We start from the raw sequence: 22931 nt of genomic DNA, 5'->3' as shown, positions 1-22931 counted from the left end.
ATACAAATTGTGAAATTTTTTGTTCTAGTTCTGTGAAAAATGCCAGTGGTAGTTTGATAGGGATTGCACTGAATCTGTAGATTGCTTTGGGTAGTAGAGTCATTTTCACAATGTTGATTCTTCCAATCCAAGAACATGGTATATCTCTCCATCTATTTGTATCATCTTTAATTTCTTTCATCAGTGTCTTATAATTTTCTGCATACAGGTCTTTTGTCTCCTTAGGTAGGTTTATTCCTAGATATTTTATTCTTTTTGTTGCAGTGGTAAATGGGAGTGTTTTCTTGATTTCACTTTCAGATTTTTCATCATTAGTGTATAGGAATGCCAGAGATTTCTGTGCATTAATTTTGTATCCTGCTACTTTACCAAATTCATTGATTAGCTCTAGTAGTTTTCTGGTAGCATCTTTAGGATTCTCTATGTATAGCATCATGTCATCTGTAAACAGTGACAGCTTTACTTCTTCTTTTCTGATTTGGATTCCTTTTATTTACTTTTCTTCTCTGATTGCTGTGGCTAAATCTTCCAAAACTATGTTGAATAAGAGTGGTGCGAGTGGGCAGCCTTGTCTTGTTCCTGATCTTAGTGGAAGTGCTTTCAGTTTTTCACCATTGAGGATGATGTTGGCTGTGGGTTTGTCATATATGGCCTTTATTATGTTGAGAAAAGTTCCCTCGATGCCTACTTTCTGGAGGGTTTTTATCATAAATGGGTGTTGAATTTTGTTGAAAGCTTTTTCTGCATCTATTGAGATGATCATATGGTTTTTTCCTTCAGTTTGTTAATATGGTGTATCACGTTGATTGATTTGCGTATATTGAAGAATCCTTGCATTCCTGGAATAAACCCCACTTGATCATGGTGTATGATCCATTTAATGTGCTGTTGGATTCTGTTTGCTAGTATTTTGTTGAGGATTTTTGCATCTATGTTCATCAGTGATATTGGCCTGTAGTTTTCTTTCTTTGTGACATCCTTGTCTGGTTTTGGTATCAGGGTGATGGTGGCCTCGTAGAATGAGTTTGGGAGTGTTCCTCCCTCTGCTATATTTTGGAAGAGTTTGAGAAGGATAGGTGCTACCTCTTCTCCAAAAGTTTGGTAGAATTCTCCTGTGAAGCCACCTGGTCCTGGACTTTTGTTTGTTGGAAGATTTTAAATCACAGTTTCAATTTCCGTGCTTGTGATTGGTCTGTTCATATTTTCTATTTCTTCCTGATTCAGTCTTGGCAGGTTGTGCCTTTCTAAGAATTTGTCCATTTCTTCCAGGTTGTCCATTTTATTGGCATAGAGTTGCTTGTAGTAATCTCTCATGATCTTTTGTATTTCTGCAATGTCAGTTGTTACTTCTCCTTTTTCATTTCTAATTCTATTGATTTGAGTCTTCTCCCTTTTTTTCTTGATGAGTCTAGCTAATGGTTTATCAATTTTCCTTATCTTCTCAAAGAACCCGCTTTTAGTTTTATTGATCTTTGCTATCGTTTCCTTCATTTCTTTTTCATTTATTTCTGATCTGATTTTTATGATTTCTTTCCTTCTGCTAACTTTGGGGGTTTTTTGTTCTTCTTTCTCTAATTGCTTTAGATGCAAGGTTAGGTTGTTTATTCGAGATGTTTCCTGTTTCTTAAGGTAGGATTGTATTGCTATAAACTTCCCTCTTAGAACTGCTTTTGCTGCATCCCATAGGTTTTGGGTTATCGTGTCTCCATTGTCATTTGTTTCTAGGTATTTTATAATTTCCTGTTTGATTTCTTCAGTGATCACTTCGTTATTAAGGAGTGTATTGTTTAGCCTCCATGTGTTTGTATTTTTTACAGATCTTTTCCTGTAATTGATATCTAGTCTCATAGTGTTGTGGTCAGAAAAGATACTTGATACAATTTCAATTTTCTTAAATTTGCCAAGGCTTGATTTGTGACCCAAGATATGATCTATTCTGGAGAATTTTCCATGAGCACTTGAGAAAAATGTGTATTCTGTTGTTTTTGGATGGAATGTCCTGTAAATATCAATTAAGTCCATCTTGTTTAATGTATCATTTAAAGCTTGTGTTTCCTTATTTATTTTCATTTTGGATGATCTGTCCATTGGTGAAAGTGGGGTGTTAAAGTCCCCTACTATGAATGTGTTACTGTCGATTTCCCCTTTTATGGCTGTTACTATTTGCCTTATGTATTGAGGTGCTCCTATGTTGGGTGCATAAATATTTACAATTGTTATATCTTCTTCTTGGATCGATCCCTTGATCATTATGTAGTGTCCTTCTTTGTCTCTTCTAATAGTCTTTATTTTAAAGTCTATTTTGTCTGATATGAGAATTGCTACTCCAGATTTCTTTTCGTTTCCATTTGCATGGAATATCTTTTTCCATCCCCTTACTTTCAGTCTGTATGTGTCTCTAGGTCTGAAGTGGGTCTCTTGTAGACAGCATATATATGGGTCTAGTTTTTGTATCCATTCAGCCAATCTGTGTCTTTTTGTGGGAGCATTTAGTCCATTTACATTTAAGGTAATTATCGATATGTATGTTCCTATTCCCATTTTCTTAATTGTTTTGGGATCATTATTGTAGGTCTTTATCTTCTCTTGTGTTTCTTGCCTAGAGAAGTTCCTTTAGCATTTGTTGTAGAGCTGGTTTGGTGGTGCTGAACTCTCTCAGCTTTTGCTTGTCTGTAAAGGTTTTGATTTCTCCATCAAATCTGAATGAGATCCTTGCTGGGTAGAGTAATCTTGGTTGCAGGTTTTTCTCCTTCATCATTTTAAATATGTCTTGCCAGTCCCTTCTGGCTTGCAGAGTTTCTGCTGAAAGATCAGCTGTTAACCTTATGGGGATTCCCTTGTGTGTTATTTGTTGTTTTTCCCTTGCTGCTTTTAACATGTTTTCTTTGTATTTAATTTTTGACAGTTTGATTAATATGTGTCTTGGCGTATTTCTCCTTGGATTTATCCTGTATGGGACTCTCTGTGCTTCCTGGACTTGATTAACTATTTCCTTTCCCATATTAGGGAAGTTTTCAACTCTAATCTCTTCAAATATTTTCTCAGTCCCTTTCTTTTTCTCTTCTTCTTCTGGAACCCCTATAATTCGAATGTTGGTGCATTTAATGTTGTTCCAGAGGCCTCTGAGACTGTCCTATGTTCTTTTCATTCTTTTTTCTTTATTCTGCTCTGCATTAGTTATTTCCACTATTTTATCTTCCAGGTCACTTATCCGTTCTTCTGCCTCAGTTATTCTGCTATTGATCCCATCTAGAGTATTTTTCATTTCATTTATTGTGTTGTTCATTGTTGCTTGTTTCATCTTTAGTTTTTCTAGGTCCTTGTTAAATGTTTCTTGCATTTTCTCTATTCTATTTTCAAGATTTTGGATCATCTTTACTATCATTATTCTGAATTCTTTTTCAGGTAGACTGCCTATTTCCTCTTCATTTGTTAGGTCTGGTGGGTTTTTATCTTGCTTCTTCATCTGCTGTGTGTTTTTCTGTCTTCTCATTTTGCTTATCTTACTGTGTTTGGGGTCTCCTTTTTTGCAGGCTGCAGCTTTGTAGTTCCTGTTGTTTTTGGTGTCTGTCCCCAGTAGCTAAAGTTGGTTCAGTGGGTTGTGTAGGCTTCCTGGTGGAGGGGACTAGTGCCTGTGTTTTGGTGGATGAGGCTGGATCTTGTCTTTCTGGTGGGCAGGTGCATGTCTGGTGGTGTGTTTTGGGGTGTCTGTGGACTTATTATGATTTTAAGCAGCCTCTCTGCTAATGGGTGGGGTTGTGTTCCTGTCTTGCTAGTTGTTTGGCATAGCGTGTCCAGCACTGTAGCTTGCTGGTCGTTGAGTGGAGCTGGGTGCTGGTGTTGAGATGGAGATCTCTGGGAGATTTTCGCCATTTGATGTTATGTGGTGCTGGGAGGTCTCTTGTGGACCAGTATTCTGAAGTTGGCTCTCCCACCTCAGAGGCACAGCACTGACTCCTGGCTGCAGCACCAAGAGCCTTTCATCCCCATGGCTCAGAATAAAAGGGGAAAGAAAGAAAGAAAGAGAGAGAGAGAGAGAGAGAGAGAGAGAGAGAGAGGGAGGGAGGGAGGGAGAGGGAGGGAGGGAGGGAGGGAGGGAGGAAGGAGATAAAATAATATAATATAAAATCAAATAGTTATTAAAAGAAAAAATAATTATTAAGAAAAAAATTTTTTTAAAGAAAAAAAAGAAACACAGATGGATAGAACCCAAGGACAAATGTTGGACGCAAAGCTATACAGACAAAGTCTCACACAGAAGCATACACATACACACTCACAAAAAGAGGAAAAGGGGATAAAATCATAAATCTTGCTCTCAAAGCCCACCTCCTCAATTTGGGATGAGTCGTTTTCTGTTCATATATTCCACAGATGCAGGGTACATCAAGTTGATTGTGGAGCTTTAATCCGCTGCTCCTGAGGCTGCTGGGAGAGATTTCCCTTTCTCTTCTTTGTTCTCACAGCTCCCGGGGTTCAGGTTTGGATTTGGCCCCGCCTCTGCGTGTAGGTCGCAGGAGGGCGTCTGTTCTTTGCTCAGACAGGACGGGGTTAAAGGAGCAGCTGCTTCGGGGGCTCTGGCTCACTCAGGCTGGCGGGGGGTGGGGGTGGGGAGGGAGGGGCACGGAGTGTGGGGCGGGCCTGCGGCGGCAGAGGCCGGCATGACGTTGCAGCAGCCTGAGGCGCGCCGTGCGTTCTTCCGGGTGAGTTGTTCCTGGATCCCGGGACCCTGGCAGTGGTGGGCTGCACAGGCTCCCAGAAGGGGAGGTGTGGATAGTGACCTGTGCTCGCACACAGGCTTCTTGGTGGCAGCAGCAGCCTTAGCATCTCCTGCCCGTCTCTGGGGTCCGCGCTTTTAGCCGCGGCTTGTGCCTGTCTCTGGAGCTCCTTTAAGCAGCGCTCTTAATCCCCTCTCCTCGCGCACCAGGAAACAAAGAGGGAAGAAAAAGCCTCTTGCCTCTTCGGCAGGTCCAGACTTTTCCCCGGACTCCATCCCGGCTAGCTGTGGTGCACTAGCCCCTTCAGGCTGTGTTCACGCCGCCAACCCCAGTCCTCTCCCTGCGCTCGGACCGAAGCCCGAGCCTCAGCTCCCAGCCCCGCCCGCCCCGGCGGGGGAACAGACAAGCCTCTCGGGCTGGTGAGTGCCGATTGGCACCGATCCTCTGTGCGGGAATCTCCCCGCTTTGCCCTCCGCACCCCCATTGCTGCACTCTCCTCCACGGCTCCGAAGCTTCCCCCCTCCGCCACCCGCAGTCTCCGCCCGCAAAGGGGCTCCTAGTGTGTGAAAACCTTCCCTCCTTCACGGCTCCCTCCCACTGGTGCAGGTCCCATCCCTATCCTTTTGTCTCTGTTTATTCTTTTGCCCTACCCAAGTACGTGGGGGGTTTCTTGCCTTTTGGGAGGTCTGAGGTCTCCTGCCAGCGTTCAGTAGGTGTTCTGTAGGAGTTGTGCCACGTGTAGATGTATTTCTGGTGTATCTCTATTACAAAGGGTAGGTGTTTTGGGGTTTTTTTTCTGTTCCATTTCCTGAGACACAATGGGTCTTCAGCTGTGGCATGAGGATCACAGGGTTTGGTGTCCTTTCTTTCTTGGCTGAAGGCTTTTGTTCCTGCTAGTGTTGGAGGGTCTCCTGCAGAGGTGGTGGGGGGTGGGGGCTGTGGCTCACCGTGGGGCAAGGACACTGGCAGCAGAAGTTGTGGGAAGTACCCCTTGGCATGAGCCCTCCCAGAGTCTCAGTACTTTTAATTATTAATGAAATATATTTACACAATTGATACGTGTTTATTTGTAATGACTTATGTAATGAACAGTTTATTTGTAAGGAAATTAGTAACATGTTAGAGCTTATAATTTAAGAAAACAATCACAACCCGTTGTGATTTACTTTTTTAAAAAATAAATTTATTTATTTATTTATGTTTGGCTGCCTTAGGTCTTCGTTGCTGTGCAGGCTTTCTCTAGTTGCGGCGAGTGGGGGGCTTCTCTTCCTTGCGAGGCGCAGGCTTCTCACTGCAGTGGCTTCTCTTGTTGCGGAGCACAGGCTCTAGGTGTGCGGGCTTCAGTAGTTGTGGCACATGGGCTCAGTAGTTGTGGCTCGCAGGCTCCAGAGCACAGGCTCAGTATTTGTGGCTCACAGGCTTAGTTGTTCCGCGGCATGTGGGATCTTCCCGGACCAGGGCTTGAACCTGTGTCCCCTGCATTGGCAGGCAGATTCTCAACCACTGCGCCACCAGGAAAGCCCATGATTTACTTCTGAGACTCATGACACGTGCGCATTTATAAACTTTATTTTCCTTCTCCTCATTTGAGATAAATATCTAGATATAACTTTGCTTTGAATTTTGAAATAGTTACATGTATTGCTGGTCCAATTTCAAATGAATGTTTTTAGTGTCTTTGAAACTCACTGGTAATTGGTTTTCTGATGCCACCATAGAACTCCCTTCTCTTATTACCTGCCAGGTGTTAAATTTTAAATTGGCCTTTAACATTTCCATTTTAATTTATATTGTCATTCAATGTCACTGCTACTAATTAGTCATCTTCACATGTAGGGGTATGTGTGATGATCCTAATTGTTCTCTAAATCTTTAATCTTAGCATTCATATGCTGAGTAATTTTTATTTTAGTAAACAGTGCATTTATACATTTAGATAATCATTGTAACAGTAATATTAGGGCTTCCCTGGTGGCACAGTGGTTGGGAATCCGCCTGCCAATGCAGGGGACACGGGTTTGAGCCCTGGTCCAGGAAGATCTCACATGCCATGGAGCACCTAAACCCGTGCGCCACAACTACTAAGCCCGTGCGCCCCAACTATTGAGGCTTGCATGCCTAGAGCCCATGCTCTGCAACAAGAGAGGCCGCCGCAATGAGAAGCCCGTGCACCGCAATGAAGAGTAGCCCCCGCTTGACGCAACTGGAGGAAGCCCACGCACAGCAACAAAGACCCAACACTGCCAAAAATAAAAATAAATAAAATAAATAAATTTTAAAAAACCCAGTGATATTAGCTCCATCAGCCAAAATCCTAAAGTAGACTTGCTCAGCACTAAAGTAAAGCAAAATTTAAAAACAACAACAACAAAAAACGATTCTTATCCATAGCATGGAAGATTCTATTTCAGACCACTGCAGGAGAGCTACTAGGTAAGAAATTACTTTTGATGACTGGTCAGCTGCATACTATAACTTGCATCATGAATTTATTTCATCATTCTGTTTGTATATGTACACACACACATACACATGCAGTGAATTAATGGATGGATAAAAACAATGTAGATACAAAGTAGAAACTGTTTTGTCCTTTTTCTTTTGGACTTGTAGTCTTTGCCCCTAACATGCCCCATAAATATTTTAATTGGCAGATTTCTTTTTGGTCTAAATTTTCTCACAAACCATAAAGTACCTTAACTCACCCCCTGTCATTTCCCACATGGCTACTCGCCTTGAAACACTACTTCTAGCAGCTTAAGGTATGTGTCTCAGGTCACATAGCCTTAAAAATATTCAACAGAGCAGCCTGCACAGCCCTGGAGCACTCTCATCCACAGCCTCGTGAGAAACAGCACCAAAAGTGCTCCAGTGATGTTTGATTTCGATGGAGTGTTCATGGTTTTGAAGGATTCCTATCTAAATGTAATGTCTTTGGGAAAATAGTCACATTGGTTTTCAACCTTTTAAAAACACATGTTACTTTCCTCTCCAACTTTATTTTGATAAATTTTAAAGCAGGGCTTCCCTGGTGGCGCAGTGGTTGAGAGTCCACCTGCCGATGCAGGGGACACGGGTTCGTGCCCCGGTCCGGGAGGATCCCACATGCCGCGGAGCGGCTGGGCCCGTGAGCCATGGCCGCTGAGCCTGCGCATCTGGAGCCTGTGCTCCGCAACGGGAGAGGCCACAGCAGTGAGAAGCCCGCGTGCCGCAAAAAAAAAAAAAAAAAAAAAAAAAATTTAAAGCAGTAAATTTGTTAGACTAGTACAAAGAACACCATGTACTCTTTTATTTTAAATTGAAGTGTAGTTGATGTACAGTGTTATATGTTACAGTTGTACAATGTAGTGATTCAGTTTTTAAAGGTTGTGTTCCATTTATAGCTACTATAAAATATTGGCTCTATTCCGTGTGTTGTACCATATATCCTTGTAGCTCATTTTAAACCTAAGAGTTTGTACCTCTTAGTCCCATGCCCTTATTTGCCCCTCCCCCTTCCCTCTCCCCACTGATAACCACTAGTTTATTCTCTATATCTGTGAGTTTTGTTATATTCACTAGTTTGTTGTATTTTTTAGATTCTACATATATCATACAGTATTTGTCTTTCTCTGTCTGACTTATTTCACTTAGCATAATACCCTACAAGTCCATCCATGTTGTTGCAGATGGCAAAATTTTATTCTTTTTTATGGCTGAGTAGTAGTTCATTGTATATATTTTTATACACCACATCTTCTTTATTCATTCATTTGTTGATGGACACTTAAGTTGATTCCATATCTTGGCAGCTGTAAATAATGCTGCTATGAACATTGGGGTGCATGTATCTTTTCAAATTAGTGTTTTTGGTTTTTTTTCTGGATATATACCCGGGTGTGGAATCACTGGGTCATACAAACACCGCGTCTTCTTCCTCTGGCTTCCCGTGTGTTAACACCATCACGTCTGCTCCCTGACGTACTCTGTGTCTGTCTCTGTGTAACTAGCACCCCCACCCCCCAATCCACTTGAGAGTCAGTTGCAGATGCCATGACACTTTGCCGTAAACAAGGACGTTCTCCTGCACGACCACAGTACAGTTCCCACACTCAGGAAGTTTAGCATTGATACGACCCTACTGGATGTGATGGACTCCATATTCAAACTTCCCTAGTTGTCCCGATCGTGTCCTTTATGGCTTGTGGAGGGAAGAGCAGGGCCTCCTGTTCTTAATACAGTCGGTCCAGGATTTTATTAAGGATCATCTTTTGCATTTGCTCAGGCCTCTTCAGTTTCTCTTCATGTAGATCAAGTCTCAAAGCTTTTGCTTTTCTTTCATCACACTGACATATTTGAAGCGTTCAGGTCAGTTGTTTTGTGGAACATTCCTCAATTTGGGCTTACCTGTTTCCTCATGTCTATATATATATATATTTTTTCATGTCTGAAAACTCATCTACATTTGTTTTTGAGGCCCTGCCTACAAACAGATTTGTTGAAAATATTAAACTGCTTTACTATATTTTTAAAATCTTTTTTAGGCAGAGGAATATTTTCAGTGGAATAAGTTACCCTGCGGCGTTACCTCCAAAAATAGAATTCCACTCCACACAATCAGCATTAAGCCATCCACTATGTGGTTTGGAGAAAGAGCCAGAAAAACCAATGTCATTGTGAGGTAAGCAAGCAGTGTCTTTCGAGAGAAACCTTGCCTTGAGGTAAATCGATAGTTGAAATGCAATCTAGCGTAAGCCTAAGAAGAGGATATATTATAATTGTGGAAAATAACTTCTGAAATTTAAACTCTATTTAAACTAAAGAGATGCGGCTTTCCAAGCTGTCTATTGGCTAATACCATTAGGAAGTATTTCCTGGGGTCTACTTGAGTTAGACAGATGAGAGGGTTAGAGACAGGGCCTCTTGCCTGGCAGAGAGTTAGGAACTGACGTTGTATGAAGTAGAAGCCTTTGGTGGAGTAGAGGAGTCCCATACTGATCACCACGTTTTAGCAAATTTCCTTAACTTTGGCCATTCAGAATGTCTACAAAAATTTACATTTCTGGAAAGAGTTCCCCCTTGTCCCAGGAAGAAATTCTTTTTGGTAAGGTGATTTCATACTGCAGGAGCCTGAATAAGAAGACTTGAAATTTAGAACTTAGCTTAGTTTTGATAAGTGACCTTTAATTTTGTGTTTTCATCTCACTTTAGGACTGGAGCGAGTTCGTACAGAGCCTGCTTTTCTTTTCACTCCTCCTACAGTGAGGTAAGAAGACCTCATATACTCCCCTTTGTGGCTTCTGCGGGCATCTCTTTTTCTACCGCTTAAGACTGGTTGTGGCTTTTCCTAAAGAAACTTAGGGAAGACATCTCAGTGGATGAGCTGTGTTACTAAGTCTAAAGAAAATTGCTATCATCACTTGTTTTCAGCCTAACCATTGAAGAAAACATATGATTAAGGTTTTCTTTCCAACTTGCTTTCTAAATGTATTTTAAATTCCCCACTTCAGTTCTGTTCATGTGTCATAAAAAATCGTAAATCTGACTGGTTAGCACTTGGAACTGTATTCAGTGTCGTGTGATGACCTATAATGGAAAAGAATCTGAAGCTGTACACCTGAAACTAACACAGTATTGTAAATCAACTATAGTTTAATAAATAAAATTAAAAAGCAAACAAGCAAAACATAAAAAGCTTCCCCAAGGAAGTAATAGTTAAGAAGATAAAAGAAGATACTCCAACATTATACAAGCCAGGGAATATGGCCAGTATTCTATAATAACTATATGTGGAGTATAACCTTTCAAAGTTGTAAATCACTGCATTGTATACCTGTAACTTACATATAATATTGTACATCAACTATACTTCAGTAAGAAAAAAAGAAGATTGAAAAAAAAGAATCGTAAATCTTATTTGAAGGAGTACTACAGATAAAATCTCATTATTGGTAGCCTTAGGGTACTGTGCAGATTCTCGGCCTCTTCCAAAATTTGATTGTACTGAAAAGCCGTTTAAAAAATTGTCCTGAATATTCAGCAATGAGGAAGAACAAAGGTGACTGAGGTGTAGACCCTGTCCTTAGGACATAGTAGAGTAGAATTATTCAGTTGAAGAGGGCTTAAAATGGTATTGTTATGGTACTTTTTTTTTTGGCTGTGCCACACGAAATGCGGGATCTTAGTTCCCCGACCAGGGACCGAACCCGTGACCCCTGCAGTGGAAGCTGAGAGTCCTAACCACTGGACCGCTAGGAAAGTCCCCGTTATGGTACTTTTTATATAGGAAATTGACATACTAGAATGGGAACCTGACATATGTAATTTATTTGCAGAATCCTCATGCATTTCCAAAGTAAATGCTAGCATCTTACAAGTGCAGGGATTCAGTAATTTCATGTATTGGAGAAAAAGCAATATAAAAGCTGGCTTTTTATGACACTTTAAGTCATACATAATTTTAGTTTTGCCCTTTCTGCACTTAACGCATTTCCCTGATAGTGATTATTTTTGTATTGGGGGGTACATGGATATAGCTCTGCAGCAGTGAGCATGGGCATGGTGATGATTTGAACAGGTGGATTCTTGCAGAGCTCCAGGTAGCAGCATTTTTTAAAAATTTTTTATTGAAGTATGGTTGGTTTACAATGTTGTTAGGTTCTAGTGTACAGTAAAGTGACTCAGTTATTTATATATATAAATATATATATTTATCTACATTCTTTTTCAGATTCTTTTCCCTTATAGGTTATTACAAAATATTGAATATAGTTCCCTGTGCCATACAGTAGGTCCTTGTTGTTTATCTATTTTATATATAGTAGTGTGTGTATCTGTTAATCCCAAACTCCTAACTTATCCCTCCCCTGCCCCCTTTCCCCTTTGGTAACCATAAAAAACCATTTGTTTTCTATGTCTGTAAATAAGTTCATTTGTATCACTTTTTAGATTTCACGTATAAGTGATATAATACTTGGCTTTTTCTGACTTTCTTCACTTAGTATGATAATCTCTGGGTCCGCCCATGTTGCTGCAAATGGCATTATTTCATTCTTTTTTATGGCTGAGTAATAGCCCATTGTATATATGTACCACATCTTCTTTATCCATTCGTCTGTCGATGGACACTTAGGTTGCTTCCATGTCTTGGCGATTGTAAATTGTGCTGCTATGAACATTGGGGTCAGGTAGCAGCATTCTTTTTAAGTCAGCCAGAAAACTGTAAATGATTATTTGGTATCAAAGTATCCCAGTGACATCTCTCTTCAATAGCTGGGCTTAGCTTCCAGGTGCAAATGGATTATTTGAGCGTAGCCTGGAAGTAATTCATCTGGACGGGATAATTCAGTTAACGTTTTCTTTATCAGTTTATCCTGACTTTTAGGTTGTTGTCAAAGCCCCTTCCTGGTGATCTGTCCTGGGCTAGGCATCTGGCCCAGCATCACTGTTGCTCAACCTTCCTCTTACCCCTCAGCATCCTTTTCTGTCTCAGCCACAGGGGGGCCTCTAATTGGGGAAAACTTTTCAGTCAAAACTGCTCTTATTTCTTTTCTTCAGTATAGTTAGCAGCCAAGTTGGGAAGCACAGCCTTCCTGGGATTCTATAAAGTTAGCTCCCAATGGGGAGGCATCTCCCTGCTGCTTGGGTACGGGGGTGGAGCGGCTGACCTGCTTCCTCTCTTCCCTCTCTCCTCGGATGACAGCAGTTATCCTGCTTGTGGCGGGCTTACCCTGAGCTCTGGTTACTCATCTTCTCTCACTGTGTCCAGTGAGAAGAGAGAGGCTTTCCGGAAAACTGCTTTAATTAATACGCCTATATCCTGTGTATAGAACATGCTGAACTATATTTAAAAATGTAAATAGTAGGGGGCATTCCCCAGCGATCCAGTAGTTAGAACTCCGCGCATCCACTGCAGGGGGCACGGGTTCCATCCCTGGTCAGGGAAGGAAGATCCCGCATGCCGCGTGGCGAGACCCAAAAAAAAAAGGAAAACAAATGTGAATAGATTTAAAGATCATTTCCTTTTTTTTTTTTCCCCAAGTACGGTTGATCCTCATTATTTGCGGATTCCTCATTTACAAATCTGCCTGCTCACTGACATTTGTTTGAATCCCCACATCAGCGCGAGTGGCGCTCTGTGGTCATTTGCAGACGTGCACGGCAGGGCCGCAAAAGATTTGAGTCGCCCGACACGCACATTCCCGACTCAGGTCGCACATGGTGGCCTCCTGCCTTCTTGTTTCAGCTCCCGGGCTGTAAACCGAGTGTCCTCTTTGCCGTCTCTTTACTGCTGCGTTTTCCATATTTGTGTGCTTTTTGGGGTGATTTTGCCGTTTGAAACAGCCTCCAAGTGTAGCGCTGAAGTGCTCTCAAGTGTTCCTAAGCTCCAGGAAGGCCGAGATGTGCCCTGCTGAGGTGGTGCCTGTGTCGGATAAGTTCTCTTCAGGCGTGAGCTGCAGCGCCACTGGCCTTGAGCTCAGTGTTCATGGATCAACAGTGTATTCTACGGACGATATCTTTAAAGAGAAGCACACATAAAAGAAGGTTGTGTACTTGATCGGTTGACAAAGCGCTGTGACTGGAGGTTCAGGGAAACACTGTATTTATTTCCCCCAGGAACAGTGGTCTACTGTCTGCAGTGGCTTATGGAGTGGAACTACTGCACAGAACCAGAACGGACTGTGTTAATGGGTAGTTTTAAGGCAGGCATCTGAAGAAAGGGCATTGGTGTGGACCAGTGGGAGAGGATGCCCTCTCCTGGGTACCTCTTGTCTCCTTGTGGCCACTTCATCTCTGAGTAGATAGGGGCCATTTCTGGTGTGGGTCTGACCAGACTCTCTTCATTCTTATTCCCTTCAAAAGCCTCAGATTTCTACCAGCCTCGACTCTGGATTGATTATGCAAATCATATAGGTTGTGGGCAAGGTAAATAATGGCTTCTTTTTGCATGCCTACTCTGAAAGTACAAAGGAAATTGTTTATGAGAAGTATCCAAAGAATGTATCTGTTCCTGTCTTTCCCCTTTGTCTTAAGGTTCCCATTTTATTTGAATATAGAGTTATTAATAATTCCTGGGTTCCCTACCTCTTTTGACTTGGTGCTTTATTTGAAAAAGTTGGGTGCTAATAATTACTTTGTGTCTCTGTCTCCCCATTTGCAGAAGGGAATAAAAATCTTTGTGTTGTCATTACCAACTTTGTAATAGACAGTTTTATTGAATGTTCAACTATGTGCCAGGTACCAGGGCTAAGCACTTTACCCACATTATCTCATTTATACTTTTAGATGAAGCCTCTAAGACTCAGAGACGTTAGGTAACTTAACCGAGACCACAAGCTCACCAAGATCTAATAAGTGGCAAAGCAGAAGCTCTTCTGGGTTGCTAGAGGTGTTTTGAGGAATAGTGACAGAAGCCCTCCTGTTTAGCATTCTGAGCTTTGCAGAAAATCAAGGTATTCACGACATTTTGGCATGTCCTTGTTTAGATTAGAATAAACCCTGAGAACAAATCAAGCCATCTCAAAGACGCGGCTCCCCTTGGCATTGCTAACGATTATGTCGGAGGAAAGAAATGCCACTCTAAGACCTTGTTTCCTTGTGCGTCTTAAATACTCAGATGAATTCTCACTTCCTTGAAGGGGATTGGTTAACTACGGGTGAGTGACCCTAGATAAGGGAACTAATGTCATCTGAAGAAATGGGGCCTCTGCATCCCATTCATCAGTGATCCTCACTCCTTACTGGAGAACAGAATCACCTGAAGAACGTCCACACCTACTGACCTCCAGGCCCCATCGTAGCTCAGTTAGGGGACTTTTGGGGTTGGGTCTGTCTTCTCCTAGGAGGTCCCCAGGTGCTCCCCACGTGCAGCTGGCATTGGGACCACAGTCTTGAGAGACTTCTACTTCTCTTTCCCCGCATCCCTTTATCTGCTGCTCTAACGCCGGGGCTCTTCACCGTAGAGATAACTGATGCATTTTATTTTCCTTCTTCCAGATTAAAGATTTCTTGAGCTACATCTATCCTGTGAATGTATATCCAAATGTCATCCCGTTAGGCACAACTATGGGTAAAGTTCAAGAAATGTGAGTAGTCACTACTTGTGGGACTTGTGTTTTTGGGCGGGATGGATCCAGAGAATAGTTTTGGGCCGGAAACCAGGGGCAAGGATGTAAAATGGGTGTGGCTGTAAATGTGGTACTGGTTGGGAGTATATGGGCTTTCCTCACGTGAGTGTGTTAACATAAAATCCTAAACGCTTCTGGGAATCTGGCATAAGGAAGCCGTTGCGATGCTGAATTCCCTGAATGCCAGAACGTGTTCCTCTATTGCTTAATAGGTTATTAGAATAGGACCTGCTTTTCTGCAGCATAAGAACAAAGATAAAAGTTTTGCTTTCCCCCCAATCCTACAATTAGATGAATATCTAGCAGGTTGTTTTAAGTGCTTGTATTTACCACTTTATTATACTGAATTTTTTTAAAAAATAAATTTATTTATTTATTTTTGTGGTATGCGGGCCTCTCACTGTTGTGGCCTTTCCCGTTGCGGAGCATAGGCTCCGGACACGCAGGCTCAGCGGCCATGGCTCACGGGCCCAGCCGCTCCGCGGCATGTGGGACCTTCCCAGACCGGGGCACGAACCCACGTCCCCTGCATCGGCAGGCGGACTCTCAACCACTGCGCCACCAGGGAAGCCCCTAATTTTATTTTATTTATTTTTGGCTGCGTTGGGTGTTCGTTGCTGCACGCGCGCAGGCTTTCTCTAGTTGCGGCAAGAGGGAGCTACTCTGTCACTGGGTGTGGGCTTCTCATTGTGGTGGCTTCTTTTTTGCGGAGCACAGGCTGTAGGCGCGCGGGCTTCAGTTGTGGCACGCGGGCTCAGTAGTTGTGGCTCACAGGCTGTAGAGCGCAGGCTCAGTAGTTGTGGCACACAGGCTTAGTTGCTCCGTGGCATGTAGGATCTTCCCGGACCAGGGCTCGTACCGTGCCCCCTGCATTGGCAGGCGGATTCTTAACCACTGTGCCACCAGGGAAGTCCCTGAAGTAATTTTTAATTATTAAACAATGCTTTTCAGTTTTGAAAAGTAGTGGTATGGTTTCCCCCATAGTTAGGTTTTTATAATCTCTAAAAGTGATGCTTACATTCCAGCAACTTCCCAACAGGAAAAATAAAATATTCGTATTCATTTCAGCTTAAAGCCTTTATGCCGATCTTCCCAAAGTACTGAGCCAAAGTATAAACCACTTGGAAAATTGAAGAGAGCAAGAACAATCCACCTCGACTCAGGTAAGAAGAATGACCTGGAGTCCCAGGTGTGGGTTTCCCTGCAAGACCGCTTTTCCGGGTGCTCTGGTCTGTGAAAGCTGTCTTTTTTACTTTCTTCATGATGTCTTTGGAAGTGTAAAATTTTAAATTTTTGATGAAGTCCAATTTAATTTCTTTTATGGTTTGTGCTTTTTTTGCTTTTGGTGTCATATCTAAGAAACTCTTGCTTAACCCAAGGTAATGAAGATTTACTCTCATATTTTATCATTTCTGGGTAGTTTTGACTTTTTTCCTTATTATATAGGGTATTGTCCCACCTTTCTACACGTCTGTGGTAAATTTTTGAATGCCGTGACTATATAATGGTATATTTAATCTGTCGTACATGTTAGGTTATTTTGAACCTTTCACTTTTATAAATATTGTGATGAGCGACATTATATGTAAGTCTGTTTCGCAGCTCTCATTATTGGGTTAAATTGTAGAAATTATGGTGCCTGACACATACATATTGCCCAATTGTTTTCCAGTAGATTATACCAGTTTATACAGACATCAGCAGTACACGATGGTGGAAAGTACCTATGAATTATGACATTTGTCTTTTTTTATTAGGTTTAGGTGTGTTATCAGTTTGTGTAAATGTTAAGGATTTCAACACTTTATTGTGTTTTCTGTTATATGCCTTCCCATTTTCATAGAGAGAAATTTCAAAATTTTATATTGTCATAACAGAAAGAATACATAATGTCAGAATAAACTTCTAATAGTATAGAAACTTTACTTTTTTTTCCAGATACATACAGGTGAGTTAATGTGAAAATGTTTTGACAGATTATTTTTCCAGTTGAAACATACCACGATACTGGTATAGTCACTGATCCGGAAGAACATGAAACTGTCCAACTTAGAGGTGACACAAAAAAGTTCCACAGAAAGGTAACTGGCACGTTAGTGGAGGAGCTATAACAAATTAATCCGTGGCTCAAAATGAAGCCATAATTTGGAGACCAGGGTGACTCCGAGTATAGACCCTAGACATCTTAGTCACCTTAAGTCCTTTAGAAAAGAAGATAAATAGCTGTTTGTTTAAACAACTGTAGTTGTGATACAGAACACTGGACTTCGGTCTCCTGACTGCGCACTGTCACACATCTTCTCCGGGCCTCCTTCCTCACTGGTAAAATGGGAGCTGGATGACGGTTTCTATTCCCCCTCCACCTCCCTTTAAAAGCAGCTTTTAAAAATGCAGTTTTAAGCTACATCCTTTATCAGTGGGAAAATAGTTAACTTATAATTACCTGCTTCTTAACACGAGGTTCTGCACTAGAACATAAGCTGCCCTCTACAGTAAGTAGCCTCATGAGCATTTTATTTCCTTCTTCGAGGTTAGGTTAGGTGCCATTAGGGTGCAGGAAAGTATCTGTCTTCCCCCCAGTTCCGTGCCATGTCATTTTAATTTATGTAAATTTCATCCTCCAGGTAAGGTCCTCATTTTCAGAATGTAAGTGGACGGGGCTCACTCCAGGCTAGTGCAGCATGCTTAAGACAGTAAAATGACACTAGATGTGGCTTATTCAGTGTCTTGGTTAAAGCTGACTCGATCTGTGTGTCCCCCAGTGTCTCTCATGGCCTGTGCTCTTGGCATAGGGCTGCATAACAATCACCAGAGACTGGGTGGCTACTTCTCACAGTTCTGGCGGCTGTTGGGATGTCCAAGCCCAAGGTGCTGGCAGATGTGGTTCCTGGTAGGGGCCCACTTCCTGGCTCTCAGCCACCTTCTCACTGTGCACTCACATGGCCTTTCCTCTGTGCATGGGCATGGAGAAGGTGAGAAATCTGCTTCCTCTTCTCACAGGGACACTAAAATCCCATCACACGGGTCCCCCCCCTCATGAGCTAATTATCGTCTAAAGGCCCCACCTTCACATACCACCATCACACTGTAGTCAGAAATTCAAATTATGAATTTTGGGAGGACACAGACATTCAGCCTATAACATGCATAAAGTAGGTATCGGAAAATGTTAGGAAAAAATTGTCTCTGTTAGGTCAATCAATCAGCCAACTTCCTTGAGCATCTACTATCTGCAGAGCACAGCGAGTTTGCAAACGTCTCTCTTAGTCTGGGTGGTTCCAACACCTAGCTGATGTACAGAATCGGCTGTAGAGCTTAACTTTAAAAGTGAATTATTCGGTCCTACTTTCAGGGACTCAGTAGGTGTGAAATGAAATGTAGAAAGCTGTTTTATTTAAAAAGCTCTCCAGAGGAGAACCACTGATTAAGGCTCTGTGGCCTTATTTGGGGAGCACAGATCTTTAGTCTCAACGCACAGTCTGGCTTTATGACAAGTTGAAGGCTGGTAGATAAATTGTTCAGAATAGCCCAAGAATACAGGGCCTTTTAACTTCTCTTGGAAGAAGAGTGAACACCCACTAATTGCGATTCCATGAGAGCTACAAATTGGATTTTTAATTAGAAGCACAAATTGGTTCCTTTTGCATTGTTACCTACACACCTGTTCTGTTTATCCCACAGAGGAGGACGATGACAGTGACCTCTTTGATGATCCTCTGCCAGTACCTTTAAGGCACAAGATTCCAAACCAGCAAACTCTTCACCCTGAGGTATTTCCCACAACTGCGATATCACAAAACCAGCCTGAAAAACAGAGAGAAAGCACAGGATGCTTCAGAGCAGAGAGTATGCCAACTTTTCTTTGGGCAGACTTTATAGATTGTGAAGAATCCAACAGTGAAGGTGAAGAATCAGAAATCCCAGCTTCAGCTCAAGGAGACATGGGTCCTGTCCCACAGCTCCAGAAGAAGGCTGACGGGGAAGTACCACAGTGGGAAGTGTTCTTTAAAAGAAGTGCTGACCTCAGTGATGACTGTTTGGAAAACCTCCCGTCCTCCACAGAGGCAGGGGGCTCTCAGTCTCCGAAGCTTTTCAGTGACTCCTCTGATGGGGACTCAACTCACATCTCTTCCCAGACGTCTTCCCAGTCAACACACATATCAGAACAAGGAAGTCAAGGCTGGGACAGCCAGTCTGACACTGTTCTGTTATCTTCCCAAGAGAGAAATGGGGGTATGACCTCCTCGAGCAGACGCGTCTATAGGCCAGGAATCAATGACAATACTCTTGCCCCTCAGAGCGAACAAAATGTACTTTGCCCAAAGGACACATATTCTGATTTGAAAAGCAGAGATCAAGATGTAAGTATAGCTTCTAGTGTTGGAGAAACAACTACTCTAAGCAGCGGGAAGCACATGCCTCAGGAGAAAAGGCCACTAAACCTTAGCAGCAGCGCAGATTCACAAAGCTCCTCTGATTTTGAAATTCCCGCCACTCCAGAAGCCGAGCTACCTACACGAGAGCATTTACAATATTTCTATGAGAAGTTGGCAACAGGGGAGAGGATAGTAGTTGAAAAAAGAAAAAGCTCACTTCATTCTAGAGCAACCACTAAAAAACCTATACCAAGAGATAACAGTCAAAATCCTAATAGATAAATTAAAATGGAATACTTACAAATGTTCCTATAACCTAAAAGGTGGCAGTAAAGGGGAAACGGAGGACCAAAAAATAGAGGGAAAACACAGGAAAACGTTCAATTTAGTTCTGGGAGAACTAAATCCAAACCTATCAGTAATTACATCAAAACAGGAAAAACCATAAACCAACTACATACTGTCTATAGGAAGCTGACTTCAAAAGACTTGGGTAGGTTTGCCAGTGAAAGGATGGAAACCTTTACCATGTAAACATTACTTAAAAGAAAGATGGAGTGGCTATGTTACTAGTGATAAAGCATCCAGTTCACTGAGACAGAAGCCTAAAAGTACCCTACAACTTTGGAATATACAAAGCAAAAACAACTGAAAGGAGAAAGACACACTAATGCACAATTACAGCTGTAACAATTAGTCTACAGAATATCAGCAAGGATACAGAAGAACTGAACAGCACCGTCAACCAACTGGATTTAACTGACACTAAGAACACTTCACTTCATCCAGCAGCAGAAGACACGCTTCTCAAGTTTACAAAGGACGACGTTCACCAAGACAGACCATATCCTGGGTTGTAAAAATACTTCAGATTTAAAGAATAAACTTGGATCTATTACCATAAACTGATGGCGACAGAAGAAAGTCAGCCCCTTACCTATCTCAGGTGTCCCATCACTTAAAGAGTACTGATGTGAATACCGTGGTAAAATCAAAACCTAAAAGAAAATACTTACAAGGCATTCCGCTTCCTTCCAGTCCATCGATAGGTTATGTTTTTGCATAGTTACGTATGTGGATGTAATAAAGTTATTAGCAAATATTCATAAACCCTTTGGTTTGCTGATATTTCATAGATTAAGAAAGCAAAAGCAGAGATTTCACTTCAAACAAGTTTAAGCAGAGTCTCTAAAAATACAATTTTCGGATCAATTAAACAATGAAATGCAATATCACCATGCTACATTGTAATTAAACCAAAAATCAGTACTGGAGCCACAAAACTAATTAAGGTTGCAAGACTTAGAGTCAGCGGGAAAGGAAGATAAACTGGGTGTTCAGGGGAACCAATGTCAAGTGGACCCAGGAAGCCAGCCCTCTCACTTGTCCAGAAGGGAATTTTCCATTCCCAAATGTTGGCAGAAGGATAAATTAGCCCTTGTCCATTGACATGGGAGAAAAACTGGACAGTGGCGACTACACTTCAAATTTCGGCTAAGAAACTGGCACCAGAGAGGGGTGAGGGGAAGGAACCGACACGACTATTAAGGGTCAGGGCTGAGAGTAAGGGTGCAACTCCTTTCTGGCTGTTCTCTGAGCAATATGTTGAATCACAATTTATAGCAAGCGTCTCTGCCCTACATTACTCACCTTTATTAATATGCACACCAACACAGACTGGTCTGAGCATAGTACGGTAGCTGAGGGCAGAGGTGTGTAAGCAAGAATGTGAAGTTTAAAGGGAACATGGACCCCTTTCTTTCTAGCTCAGATGTTACCCTGAGCTTCTGATGAAATACACTCTACAGACTCAGTATGACTGGGGCAGGATTATACATTACTCCACTTTGCCCAGCCCCCCTATGAGTACCATTACCTAAATTCAAGGTGATGAATGTATAAGTCACTGGAGAGAACCAGGAGGGACTGCAGAACGTTCAATACTCATAACTACAACAGGCCTATTACAGGAACCCAGAGACTTCATTTTTAATCTTAGGCTCTAAAAACTAGTTACACTTCATAATTACACATCACATAATCAAATGTTACTACTACATACATTTGTATATATTCACTGACATTTAAGACTTCATTTTAATAGTATAGCTTATGATCCAAGGTGGGTGTTTAAAACATGCCTGTAAACATTCTTCTGAATATATTCTTAGCATTTTATAATCTCACCATGAATTTAATATTCCATACTGCCACATTTTCATTGTTGCTTCATAGGCAAGCCTGGCATAATAAACGCTGGCTGAACGAATTTAAGGGCTAAGCACTAGAACAGACGTCGATCAAAAAACTTGTAGTGACCACCAAATATTTTAAAGTACAGGTTTATAGTACAGAGTAATTACAGCTAATTCTTATATATGGTACTTACTCTGTGACAATGCTCGGTTCTCTTACACACTCTCTCCTCCTCACAACCGCCCTTTGAGGTAGGTACACTTACTATCCCCACTCACAGATGAGGAGGTGAAGGCACAGGGAGGTCAGTCCGTGTAGTTCGTAAGGGGTGAAGCCACGACTCAAACAAGGCACTTCAGGCCCCCAAGTCCATGCTCTTAACCACTCTGCACTAATGCCTCTCAAAAAGAGCATAGAAGTGGGCAGGGTTAATTACGGTGGCTACTTGATTTTTACTTCAAGAACTGTGACGTATGAAGAAGTGAAAAACAAGTTTCAAGATACCAAGATACGTCACAAAGGAAACCCAGTGGCTAGCTACATTTGCCTTAGAGAGGAATCCAGGACTTGGACGTTTGTTTAAACTAACAAACAGTAGAAATGGATTTTTTAAAACAGTCTGCCTGAAGTTGGTCAATTATTTTAAAAGTAGTCAAGTTTAGTTTATGATCCTGGGGATGTTAATGTTCCCTAGCCGGTCTAAGCCTGTTTTTTCAGTATGCTGCTATAAGGAGGACGGCACCAACCTCACAGACTCATGAGAAGCACAGGAGTACAGATAAAGGGCTTAAGACTTGCTCAGAGATTATTAGCTCTAATTCTAAAATTCCTCTGTGCTTCCAGGCAGTACTTAGCACAATATGTTTAAGTACCTGGTGACTAACAGTAATGCTCAAAACTTTTAAAAAGTATCCGTCTACCTTATGCTAAGTGTAAAATTCTACTTTGATATTCAAATGCATGAATCATGACAATAATAGACTTTCTTAAAAGTAACATTTAAAGGAATGGTATATAAACCTTTGGTTAATCTCAATAACAGGTAGTCATGAATACATCAGTATTTTTCTGCCCTTTTTGTAGCCTTACTGGAAATGACGGTAAAATATTCAGAAATAAAGCTAAGCCATGATAAACAGAAAGTCAAATGCCAAACTAAATTTATTTTGCTAAAGAGAAACTGTTGAACTATAAGAAAAATAAGTGCAGTCTAGATTTTGTGCATATGTGGGGAAAAAACCCTGAGATTACCAATTGTGTATCACAATCCTCTTCTGGAGATACCGAGAACAACGGTACCGATACAACTTGAACAGTGGATTAATTTACAGTTTAAACTTGATCTAAATATTGCCCTTGAATATTTGCTTTATATTGAGAGAACAAATTCTGACAACTTAGGGAACTAAAGAAGCTAAATGTTGACTTAAAACAGTTAAAGCTCCGAACAGCTTCGTTTAAATGGTTTCTATCATTTTACTGCTTAAGTTCAGCTTTTCAACAACTTAAGGGTAATGCAGGTTTTTAAAAATTTC

The 22931-nt window shown here is 41.6% G+C and overlaps 1 protein-coding gene across 2 annotated transcripts in view; it reads left to right on the top strand.

The window, feature by feature from the left end:
* Positions 1-20263, top strand: part of DCLRE1C (DNA cross-link repair 1C) — a gene marked incomplete at its 5' end in the record, with an annotated part of 49918 nt that extends 29655 nt beyond the window's left edge. Inside the window, 5 exons of one of the 2 annotated variants that reach the window (XM_082848489.1) lie at positions 9242-9378; positions 9909-9963; positions 14694-14782; positions 15893-15987; positions 18506-20263. In XM_082848489.1, the coding sequence (XP_082704615.1) occupies positions 9242-9378; positions 9909-9963; positions 14694-14782; positions 15893-15987; positions 18506-19482 (1353 nt within the window). In that variant the 3' untranslated portion in view covers positions 19483-20263. Of the gene's footprint in view, positions 1-9241; positions 9379-9908; positions 9964-14693; positions 14783-15892; positions 15988-18505 lie in introns of those variants that run through there. The other variant, XM_082848490.1, reaches the window with a different exon arrangement.
* Positions 20264-22931: the final 2668 nt, after the last annotated feature.

The sequence above is a fragment of the Leucopleurus acutus genome (assembly GCF_964270905.1).
Source record: "Leucopleurus acutus genome assembly, chromosome: 1".
NCBI lineage: Eukaryota > Metazoa > Chordata > Mammalia > Artiodactyla > Delphinidae > Leucopleurus > Leucopleurus acutus.
The sequence above is the reverse complement of the archived record's forward strand: the minus strand, read 5'-3'. Positions and strand labels throughout refer to the sequence as shown.